Source organism: Xiphophorus hellerii, chromosome 3 (genome assembly GCF_003331165.1).
Source record: "Xiphophorus hellerii strain 12219 chromosome 3, Xiphophorus_hellerii-4.1, whole genome shotgun sequence".
Taxonomy (NCBI): Eukaryota; Metazoa; Chordata; class Actinopteri; order Cyprinodontiformes; family Poeciliidae; genus Xiphophorus; species Xiphophorus hellerii.
In genome coordinates this window covers 29,840,486-29,852,902 of record NC_045674.1, presented here as the reverse complement: position 1 = coordinate 29,852,902, position 12,417 = coordinate 29,840,486, and the positions used below count along the sequence as shown (strand labels likewise).

Below are 12,417 nucleotides of genomic sequence, written 5' to 3'. Positions count from 1 at the left end.
AACTGGGACCAAAGCCGACTTCTACTGCTTCATAACAACTCTCCATCTGTTTTATCAACCTTTAAATCTAATCACATTTAAAGTGGGTAGTTATTTAAACATTCTGGTTTTGTACATAGGATAGATGGGCTGGACACCAATCACCTCTGACTGGCAGTCACTGAACACAGAACATGAAAAGTGCAATAAGCCATTACATTTGTTTTTTGCTTTTTACAGCACCCTACCTCTACATCACCCAGTTATTCTACTTGGAAACACTTGATCAGCCGCAGTGTGAGTTTGAAAAGAAACGTCATTAGGGTTGCTTCAATTTGTAACCTTGATTTTTGCCTTAATCAGACAAAAAAAAAAGACTACCTACAAATTTCTAATCTTGTCAAGAAATGACAGAAGACCACCAACGCAGTAGGACTGCAACTCATCTCCACCATAACAGCACATTGCCAGATGCCTAAAGCTTGTCAAGTGTGTGACAGTCATCAGCGCTGAAAAGCTGTGGCTGGTTTTCACACTGAATAACAACAGCTCCTGCTCATGCGTTCCTTTAAAGAAGATGTGATGAATCGTAGGGCGCCATGCCAAAACGAACAGAAATGCGTCCCGTTCTGCTGTGTGAACTAAACCAGCTTCTCACATTCCCCTTGACCGCCTGCACTACTTTGCTACTGATGGATCAAAAGTGGCAGAGCACTCCTGAGAACACACCTGAAGAACAGCAGGCGGAAAGTCATGAATACATGTGTGTATGTTTTGTTAACAAGTGAATTGTTCACCGCAGGTGTACAGCTCCTTGGACAACTACCAAACTCTTGGGAATGTCCAACACACAGACGCTAATGTTGTGTGTGTGTGTGTCCATTTGTCAGGCGAATGAGGTAACTGGAAGCTTACATCATGTATGAACTGTCACACAGGTTTTCCTAGAGTCAACTCTTCCTAATTGTACCTGACAGAGTTGTGCACCCGCAATCCCAACGCCGAGCAACCGGAGCGGAAACTCACCGAATCCCTTTTGAGAACTCCCAGAGTCGGTTTGCTAAAACACCATGCGTGCTCTTTCTCTGCACCTGTGATATCCTATCCACATGACGGCATATAGAAATGGATATCTGAGGCATATATAGTAGAGTGGAATACGTGTGCGCGGCTGAATGTGCGTCATGTTCCCGTCCAATTGCAGTTCTGGCTATGGGGAGAAAGTGGAGATGAATGACAACCAATTCATTGGTGGACAGGAGACGGAAAAGGTTCGGGGAGGTGAGCACACCTGTCAAAAGTCCAACGGATTGTATATCCAAGAGCGGGACTTTTCCAGTTCTGGGAGAGACAAAGGAAATCATGTGTGTATACACAGGTGTGCGTTTGTATGCAAGTACATGATGCAGCGTGGGCAGTGTCAGCTTCCTCTGCCTGATTGTGTGTGTACCTTATCTGAAAAACAATATGCAAGTCTGAATAGCTGACATTCCCCCAGCTGGATGAGTCCAATCTGTGTTTTCCTCAAACATTCAACAAAGTGAGCCTGGCAGCCCGGCCTTGGGCAAAATATCAGTCGAAATGATGTGCCGAATGTTTTGGGTCTCATTTTCGGACGGGCGGTTCAAAGGCCCTGAGCACCGTGTTGAGGAATTTTTAAGTATTTAAATAGTCCAAACTGCTTACAAATATTTTGGGATTCAGAAGTGTTGGCAGCTCGCATAAATCTTTTCATTCCTGACACCCAGCTCTGTTTAGGAAAAAACTGCAGCCTACCACTCGGAGGAGATTTATTTTTCTGGATCTGTTTGAGTGATCGCAGTTTCTCAGAAGGTTAACTCAAGGCAGGCACTCTAAAGCAAATACACAACAGAAAGAAATTATTTCAGGGTTCTGGGCTTGGCCAAAGTGTGATTGCTGCTAAATTTTCAAAAAAATGTTTCTGCAACTGAAGACTCCCTCAGCTCACTCGGAGGCCGTGGTTGCTGACAAGCACGGCGTCGTGTGCCTTTATTTTTATTAACAATATCAACACCGCTATTATGTTATTTCGCTGATGCCTATATGCTGGGGGGGAAAAAACAATCTGCAGCGAGCTACTTCTTATCAGCTTGAAGACAAATTGAATTGACATTGTCTTGAGCAAATGTTTATTCAGCAAATGCAATGAAAATTGTTCTGAATATGACTCCTGCTATGCTGTGTCATATGGGCTGATATATTTTAACATTAATCAGTGTGGAAAATCAGGAATAAGGCCACGCTGAGATCTTTGAGCTATTATTTTGGTTGTTTTTTCCTACTTAAAGCCAAACTGGAAACTGGAAAAGAAGCTGAGTTTTTGGTGGATGAGGTGTAGAAACTCCAAGATCAAATTAACCACATGGAAAGTCTTTTATTTTTATAGTGCTTTAGTTGGGACTAACGCAGGCCTGCTAGCGCACCATCCTTCTATAATAATAGTTATCTTGGCTACAATAGCGCCTCGCTCGTTCTGATGCACCGTGTTTATCTGAAGCGACAGATCACAACACCTGACATCCGATCCAAAGCTCCCCGTCAACAAGTGCAATATCTCTACAAATGGCATAAAAAGTATGCTTCATTAAAAAAAAAAAAAAAGGTGCGTTGTAAGTGGCAAATGTGGTTGTAGAACTCGCTGTTATGTGTTTCTTATTTATATTTAAAAAAATATGACAAACAAAGCAGCTTGAGAAATGGCTATAGCTGCAGGTTGCTCGATCATCGCAGGACATTTTTTATGGCATCTGTCTCAGGCCAGCAGGGCTTCCATAGCAACAGAGCCTCACTGGCACATGAAAGGCAATCCTTACACTGTCATCTATAAAATCAGCAGCGGGGGAGCGGATGGTGTGAGGTTTGTCTGAAAAAGTCAGAGCAATTTGGAAACTTTCTTGAACAGCAAGTGGACGATCACATTAACCTATTTCCACACAGAACAAAGCTGGTGTGGGGAAAAGGTAATCTAATTGAGAACAGAATGTACATTGCACTTATTTTATGAAGTTAGGTTGTTGTTCTCTTTTTAGCGTCTCCTCCTCTAGTCCCCCACGGTGGGATCGGGCTGATTTCCTCACCACTCAGAGAACTCCAGTACTCTCTCTACAGGTGGACCCTGTCGGTTCTTAGCTGAACCCCAACAAGCCGACGCTTATGATATCGCTCCCTTTGTACTGTATACAAAAAAAAAAAAAAAAAAACAGCACGGCCAGCAATTTCACTTTGAGTAATGAAAGGTGGTTTGAATTTCCCCTTTGAGATACTGGAACCAGTTGGGAAACCGCAAGTATTTAAATGCAGGAAATCTTGATTTTATAAAATGTTAATACGATCTGCTCTGGGGACGAGCAAGCAGCAAGGCAAGGAGTGAACCCCCCTTGTTGCCTCCATTTAGCCCCTCTCCTGCTCATTTATTACACTCGGCTGAGAGAAGAGCTACAACAAAAGAAGAGAGGTCGCGTCGTGTCGGGAATGACAAAAACAGAAAAACAGGTGACAAGGAGGTTGAGTGGTATAAAAATGTCAGTGTCCATTTAGCTGCTCAGGAGTTCAATCCCCCTGTCTCCATTTATAAATCATCCAAACATTCTGTCTAAATGACAGAGAATGATCAGACAGTTTAATGCTAATTTCCTCTCTCTTTATTATACATTACGTCTCTTTCCCTACCTTTACAGTTTCCATTTCTTCACAACTATCAGTTTCCACTTCCAAATGGCTGTATTGTAACTTTATAGGCCTGAGAAATTCAGAGCGCTGTCTCTTTTCTCTTCAGGTTCCCTCTCTGCACAGACAACATGTTAGATATGTGAGATTCCAGCGGAGGAAAAGCCCGGCTACTGCTGTGTGTGGAATTTTATGGACTCTATCTGGGCATTTTAGACCGTTAATCATTTAAAAAAGGAGGATCAGTAATGGCTGGTTTACAGAAAGTCAAATGAGGTAAATCTGGGATGTAGAAAAGCTTTAAGACAATATTATAACGTTTATGAAGGGAAAAACATTGTACTATTAAATCATGTAGAAAAAGCACTGGCTAAGAATTATGTAGTTATAAAGTGGTAAAAAAAGATCCAATAGCTTATTTTTTATATATGGCTTTATTGCCCACAACATATTATTGAAGTGACTGGAGAGTTGGTAGGACTCTCCAGTCCAGTACTCAACTGGTTCTGACATAAAGATCAAGAATTTCTTTGTTTCAACAGGAAATTTGTCATTGGAGCAGACAGAAGTCGCATGTGGGGTACCCCAAGGTTCAATCCTGGGACCCCTCATTATTCAATATCTATAGATGCTTACACTACCTCAAGTTATAGTAAGTTGTAAGATTGGTTACCATAACTACGCAGAGGATACAGTGCTTTACATTATGATGTCAACAGGTGACTCAGAACCCAACCAAGTACTGAACAGATGTGTCATAACTTTCTCCAGCTGAACAGAAACAAAACTGAAGCTATTATCTTTGGACCTAAAGCAGAACAATCTATAGTCAACACACAGCTTCAGTTATTACAGCAGGAAACTAGAGATCAGGCCTGAAATTTGGGTGTAGTGATGGAGTCTGACCTGAACCTTCAGAGCCAGATAAAGACAACTACAAACTCGGCCTTCTATCACTGTTTCTTAATGTTTTAGATCAGGGGTGTCAAACTCCAGGCCTCAAGGGCCACCGTCCTGCAGTTTTTAGATGTGCCACAGGTACAAAACACTGGAATGAAATGGCTTAATTATCTCCTCCTTGTGTAGATCAGTTCTCCAGAGCCTTAATGACCTAATTATTCTGTTCAGATGTGGTGCAGCAGAGGCACATCTAAATGGTTGCAGGGCAGTGGCCCTCCAGGACTGGAGTTTGACACCTGTGATTTAGATGATGGCATTTGACAAATTGTAATGTTAGTTACTGGTTTCACTATTTTATGTTTTTAGATTTTTTATTTTATTTTTTTATTGGCTCTAGTGGCCTTTATTTGATAGTTAATTGACAGGAAAGTGGGTAATGAGAGAAGGGGGAAGACATGCGGCAAAGGTCGTCAGGCCGGGAATCGAACCTGCGACAGCCGCGTCGAGGACTAAGGCCTCCTTATGTGGGTTGTGCTTAACCACTGCGCCACCACAGCACATCCCAGAATGTTCTTATGTTTTTATTGTGTAAAGCACTGTGAACAGTGTGTATTATTGTGATGCAATGTTGGGCATTTGTGCATTTTCAGGTCCCGTTTTTTTTAAAATCTTTTCTTTCCCATCTTAAAAATAATAATTAAAAAAATGTGTTGTTTCTTTCAAAATTATAACTACGGTGTGAGAAAATCTGCAAACCAACCCTCTGTGAGTCTGTGGAGAGAACTGCACACAGTACACAAGTGTACTGATCCAACTCCTCTCCTCTTCAAGTGAGAGGAGTTGGGTCAACTAATATTTATAAGTCAAAGTCCAGACAATCTGGGCAAAAGTTGAAAATGATCTGCAATCTGAGTGAGTTCCAGTTGTTTTGCAGATTTTCTGTCCCCAGATGTGAAAAGTTGTTTGAGGTAATACCAACAAAAGCTGGTTTTATAAAATATTGAAGAATAAAGGGAGGGGGGGGGGGGGGGAAAGCACGACACACTTTTCAGATTGTTATTTTGAAATTGTTGTACTGTGATGGACTCACAACCTCTGCTCCTCTACATTCTTCGGTTCCAAACTTGCACAACTAAATTAATGATTTAATAGCTATTTTCTTATTTCTCAAGTACACAGATGCCAATTTCTCTACTTAGTTAATGTTGCCTTTAAAAAACAAAACATCAACAACAACAAAAAAAAAAAACGTTGCAAATATCTGCTTCTAATTCCCAAATGAAGTGCTTTCAGTAAAAGATGTGTGCCTGGAGTGTCATCTTTTCAGCACTGCAGCATTTACACTCCCATTACCTGATTCCTTTTAACAGTCTTGTCGCATGTAATAATTCTTTGACAGATGACAAGAGAGGCGTGATATGGAAACCACATGTTAATCAAACCCCGTTTCCAATAGGCTGCTGCTGTAATGTTCTAATGTGAACATCCAAAGAAACACGTTAGTCACGTTTACCTCAGTCGGGAGTTAAAGACATGAGCTTTAAATATAAATAAACTGTCAAGCCAATAATGAAAGACTGGCACTACATACTGTTACCACAGAGCATCATTAGCCAGAAAAGCATATTTTTCACATTTCATTGGTGGGTAATAAATCATCCTCTTGTAGAACTTAGACCGAGGCTTCTGTTTGTCTTGGAGAAGACGACAAATCAGTATTTCTTCGCCCCCTCCCCTCGCAGAATCTTTATCTGTTCGACTCTTCCTTCCCGACCTAACCTCGTCCTTACTGTCTATCACTGCATCTTCTCCGCCTCCCACTTCCAAGTGCCCCAGCTCCCACCAGTCCCTGCTGTAACCCAATACGTGGCCAATCAGCGAGAGGCTTTGGCGTCGCGCTCGCTGCAGTCCTTGCAGCTGTGGGGGCCGCGCTCAAAAGTCGCACAGCTGCAGCACCTTCCAGTGCCCTGCCTCTCCTGGGCCGGCATGCATAAACAGAGCGAACATCTGCACCGTAGGTGGAGCGACTGTGGGAGTCCAAGAAGAATGAGGGAGATAAGCCATGATGAAAAGCAGAAGGGAAAGGAGGAGGGAACGTAACTTAACATTAAGAGTGGATTTTTTGGGGGTAAAAATAGCCATGAGGGAGCTGAAAAAGTAACAAAATTGGGTCTGTCTCATCTCTGGACAAACCCCCCCCAAAAAACAGACATTTTTTTTTATTAATAATAGGAATCTTAATAACACATAAATAAGAATTAACAAAACTTTGTTCTTGAATTTTCCTCCCTAACTGTCAAAGCCCTTGAGAAACATTATATTGCTGCAACAATGTACTGTTTTATCCTAATCTACTTTTTTATTGGACTTTTAATGAATTCTTGTAATATATCGCAACAGATGGGGATAAATCATCTCTTGGTCTACAGCTGCTTTTTATAAGTAAAAAAACAACAATAATATAAATCTAATATTAAGAATGGCATTTATTCATTTGAAAAAAACAGGGTTTAGATGCAATGCTGAGAAAGACAATTACAAAAATGGAAGGTTTCAAAATGAGCAACAGTTGCTATGACAGCATTGTGTTATGGCTTTAGGGGGGAACAAATGAGCTTAAATGAATAAATCGGGTTCCATCCTTTATTCAAAGTAATTATCCGGACAGTGAGGCGGTGGGTAGGAAGACGGGGATGAGTGATGGGAGGAAAACAAGGATGTTCTAACCCCCACCGAGGCCCTGCAGGCTCAGTAGCCGCAACAGACCTGCCAAAATATAACCTCATCTGGGGTAGAAGGCACCTGGCTATTCACACCAGAGCGCGGAATGACTTCCACAGCTGTCCGAACATGTATTACAAGTTTGGAGAGACAGCAGAGGTCTCGGTCATTCCGTAACATGAGTCCTGACAGGGGAATCGTGATGGCGCGCAGCCCAGATCTAAAACCGTTTTGCTGCTCTTTCAGTGCAGGTGATGTTAGGCAGGGACCTGGGAGAGGGATGTGTGTGTACTCTTCTCGTCTTACAACCCCAACCTCGCAGAAGACATCCCAATACAACTGAAGCAATAAAGATATACATGCAACACGTAGCTGCTTGATAAATCACCAGCCTCGCTTTGTTGCGGTTTTATGGCGAAAAAAAAAAAAAAAAGACGCATGAAAAGCAGAAACTGAGAAAGTGTTGAGTGTTTGTGTTGATGACACGTGAGAGCCCCACGCTACCTGTAGGATGTCACCCAGGTCAGCCGTGCTTATTTCAGGGTCCTCGGTGGTGTTGAAGGGGACAGGCGTGATCCTGACAAAGGTGAGGACGCGCGGCTCGGGGTACCGCCACAGCATCACCCCGGGGCTGTCTTCGGTCTCGCTGTAGAACACGACCTCATGGGGTCCCGGCAGCTTCTGGGATCCTAGGAGATGATATGAAAAACAATAACGACAAGCTGGATGTGCCAGTGCAAACAGAAGGATAATCAGGGGCACAGCAACAAAACAGAAAACATGAGTCATGATGCTGCAAGGAAACAAAATGAAGGTCTAAGAGATGCATCAGATCCATCGGGTCTGACTTCACTTAAAAAAATTTATTAATGGGCCACATGGAAAAATAATAATAAAAAACTCTAGAAAAAGCATTCGTAAGCCAAATTACACAGGAACATCAGATGCAACATGTCTCATTAGCAAGAGGTTCACACACGTCACCAACACATACATCCAAACGTCATGCGAATTTAACTAAGTCAGAATTTTGAGCAAACTTTTAAAATGATACAAAAAGGAAACAAAATCACAAAAAGTAAAGTGGAAAAAAATAACTCTTCTCCGGAAAAGCCAAAAAACTCCTCAAGCGACTAAAAACATTTTTACAAAACTGAGGAAGTTATTTTGAATTTTGCAGTTTCCATCAACGTTTTGTAATGACATACTTGAAAATCTGCATTAACAAAAAACACATGCCATGAACAACTAATACATTTCGTTTAAACTCATGTCCATAAGAGTTTCAGGAGGTAGATGTAACTATGACTTTCTACAGTAATCTATCACTGAATATGAACTGGAGAGTCACTTCCAAGAAAGCTTAACTAAATAAGCTCAGGCTATAAGAAAAGATACACAATGGACCTAAAATCTAAGTTGTACACAATTAAAATAGTAAACACAATTTGAAATATTTTATTTGGATTTCTGGTGGAATGTTTAAACAAATTGTTCGTATTTCCTTTCTTAGAGATCAAGACTTTCTTAGTCAAGACTCGTGTCCACTGCTGCACATAAGAAAAAAAGAAATGTAGAAACCCTGTATCTGCATTTTCTGAATGTTTATGTGTGTCAGAAGCTCTGCATAAACAACGTACCTTAGTAAACATTTTTGCCATTCTGTAAACATGTACAGATTAAACCGTGCCAAGCACCTGCAGCAGCTGGACAGCACAGGACCGAAGCTCCAGAGTGATGTTTGACTTACGTCTCAGCTGCTGTTTGGGACCCGTGTTTATTCAGGACAAGAGAAGAAGGCAAACAGGGAACTGCTGCTTTTGTCTGACCCACTCTGCCTGGGTCCAATTTTACTCTTTGCAATGAGAACTGTTTCACTGGTAACTTCAGACTAGTTAAAAAATGGGGATGAAAGAAAGGAAGAAAGAAAGAGAAAAGAAAGAAAGAAAAAAACAGTTTTGCTGTTTTGTTTGCTCTATTCCTAAGGGTGAGTGAGTCACTGTCTCACCCACTTACCCTGTGAGTGAGTGAGACAGTGACTCTCCCTTCTCTCTCTCTGACCACCTTTCATTTACGTTTTGCTCGTGTAACCCAGCCATGTCTGAGCTGGGCCCTGGGGGCACCCGTAGCCCGTCTCTGTACTTTGGGGCACTGACTTTTCTCACTGTTGACAACATGTTGCAGACAGACTGTCCTCTTGGTTCCAGTTCACCACTGTACGTTCTTCAGCCTCAGCCAGAATATTAAATGCATCAAAGAGCAGTGGAACAGTGCAACAAACAAAGACTCAACCACAGCTGACAGAGTGGAAGGCTGGGCTTCAGCCAGAGAGAAGTTTGATCCTCTGTGTATGTTGCTGTGAGTGTCTGTCTGTGTGTATGAACACAAAGCACAAAGAAAGGGAATAAACACAAAGTTACTTAGAGTGGAAACAGGCAGACATGCCTGATGAAACTTCTTTTAACAGAGAGCTTTGATCTAACTTGGTTTTAAGCTAATGCGCATCTTAACGGACTTAAATCCCTAAGTTTTAAATTTTTAGTTGAAATAATAATTAGGATTTCTTTTGTTTGGACAAGAAATGCACTAGACCATCGATCATGACAGGGAACAAGCTGCTGTCTTAATGTTACACTATCTCCTGAACAATGTGCTAAAAAGGGCAATGTACCTACCTTTAAAAAAAATATCATTAAAAAAGGCAAAAAGTATGAAACAACTGCAAACCCACCAAGACAAGTGATGGCAACCTACTCTTCAGGTAATCACACAAGCAGCTATGAGGATCATGGTTACTCTGGAGGAGCTGAAGAGATAAATAGCTCAGGTGGGAGAATCTGTTAACATGACAACGTTGATTTGGCCACTCTGCAAATCTGGGCCAGTATTCTAAAACAATCCTAAAAGAAGCTCCTAGTTTAGGAAAATTCTAAGAATTTCTGGAGATCTAAGATTTTTCTTAAAATTTTACCTTGGTAAGAATAAAGCTATTCACAATTAACCTTAGACATTAAGAAGATCAGAAGGTGACAAATTGTTAGTAGTGAGGACTTTTAGTGAAAGTACGTGTGTCTTAAGCCGGACAGATGGAAAAAAGACCAACAGAAAGATACTGTCCGTAAAATGGATGGAACTGTGACAAGAGCAGCCACTGCATGTTGATGCTATGTGGCCGCAAAGTCAATTTTGCACAGTGTCATCATCATGACAGACTTTTCTTAATCCAGTCAAGACTCCATTATAAATTTCTATCCACTGATTATTGGGGGTATATTTGTTTTTTTTTTTTTTTTGTGTCTGTTATTTTGTTTTGTGTATCAACCAATCACACCCAAAACCGGCTGTGATTGGTGAAAGCTACCGGGTCATAATCTATAGTGAAGACATTTGCCTGACAGGATTATGAGTTTGGTTTTTTTGTTGTTTTGTTTTTCTGGCAACATCTGGACCAAACTCCTTACTTGTTGGTGGCAGTAATGATCTATGAAATTTTTTTTGCCAACCGCCATTAAACAAGTAGAAGAATCCCTTGAAGACACACCTAGCGACAGGGTCAACCACACCTAGCAACGGGGTCAACCACATCTGGCGACATGGTCAACCACACCTAGCGACGGGGTCAACTACACCTAACGACAGGGTCAACCACACCTAGCTAAAGGGTCAACCACACCTAACGACGGAATCTACCACACCTAGCGACGGGGTCAACCATTCCTGCATTTATCATTTTGACATTTAACATCCACTTGTCAATGGGACTATACATGGAAATTAGCTGCCTGGCTAAAATCTCATGTATTTACATATTAATCTTCATTAACACATACTGTCCCAGTTTTAAAAATAATTTTGAACTTATACCCTTTGTGTTGTTCTATGTCAGTGGTTATAACATCAAAGAAAATGAATGCTTTTGGAAAATGCTTTACCAATATTGTTTAGTGCATGAACATTTACCTGAGTCTTGAATGTACTGAAAGTTTCCAGTGCGCAGGTCATCTGAGCTATGCTCTGTCCTGGGGGAGGGAGCGACGGGAGAGGGTGGGGGTTGGGTGTGACAGGCCTTTCCCTTAGACCAGCTATTGTTAGAATCCTCTTTATGAAGGTGGAGGTAGTTACGAAGATGCTCTTCAACCAGCATCAGGCAGTTCAAATGTTCCTGACCCCAAAAGACCTGTTGGGAAAGAACAAGAGGGAGTTGGGTCAGCTGTGAAAAGAATGCCAACATGTAAGATCAGATAGCAAAGAAGGAAAGGGAGTTCTTTTGAAAATAATAATAAAAAAAAGTTGCAAAATAACCCTGAGCAATATTTCATTTCATAAAGCCTAGATCAGGAATAGCAATTCCTTTGCCAAAACAAGGAGTCAAACAGTCAGGGTTGGCCTCCACATTTGCCCTTTCACAACCTCATTGAGATTACACAACAGCGCCTGATTTTCTCCTCACTCACCCATGGCATTCCCCTTCCTATGTGCCATCAAAGTGAGTGTGCCTGAGATTTGAACCGAGGGCTTGGAATATTTGAGTCAAAGATTTCACACACAGAGCTGCCTGCGTGCTTGCCCACCACTTACTAACTTGTGAGAGTGGGTTGTAACTAAACTCTAAAAACAGGAAAATTTGGGGATTTTTTCCCCAGGTTTTTGGAGACGGAGCCCTAAAAGGACAAAAAAAATTCGGAAGGAATTCCGGTGGTTTTGATGCAGCAATTGATCAAAACACCACAAACTGTAATATTTGGAGAGGGAAATGTATGATTACATATTAAGTGTTGAGTTGGAAGTGATTTTCCTGTTAATGGACATGCAATAAAAGCATTAAGGAAACCTGAACATGAGTAAGGGTGTTCCCCCTGTGGAAGTAATGTGGAATATTATTTAGAGAAAAATGTGAACTGTTAGTCACATAGAAAAGGGACTTTTCAGTTTGCATTATGTAACTTCTCACAAGTAAAAAAGAAGAAAAAAAAGGCAGAAGATCACCCCAGACTATAAATAGATTTACAATATTCCACTACTTAACCAGAAGATATGACTCAAAGCTAAAGAAGTCCCCATTTCAGCCCTGAGAAAACAGAATCCTCTGCAAAAAGGAAATATAACTGCAGATTTTAAGTGTTGTCAGAT

The 12,417-nt window shown here is 41.3% G+C and overlaps 1 protein-coding gene across 3 annotated transcripts in view; it reads right to left on the bottom strand.

Annotated features, from left to right (window-relative positions):
- Window positions 1-12,417, bottom strand: part of vps13b (vacuolar protein sorting 13 homolog B) — a 304,956-nt gene that overhangs the window by 67,131 nt on the left and 225,408 nt on the right. For all 3 annotated transcript variants that reach the window (XM_032557919.1, XM_032557917.1, XM_032557918.1), the window contains 2 exons: window positions 11,248-11,464; window positions 7,792-7,976 (listed from right to left, as the gene is read on the bottom strand). In XM_032557919.1, the coding sequence (XP_032413810.1) occupies window positions 7,792-7,976; window positions 11,248-11,464 (402 nt within the window). The remainder of the gene's footprint in view (window positions 1-7,791; window positions 7,977-11,247; window positions 11,465-12,417) is intronic.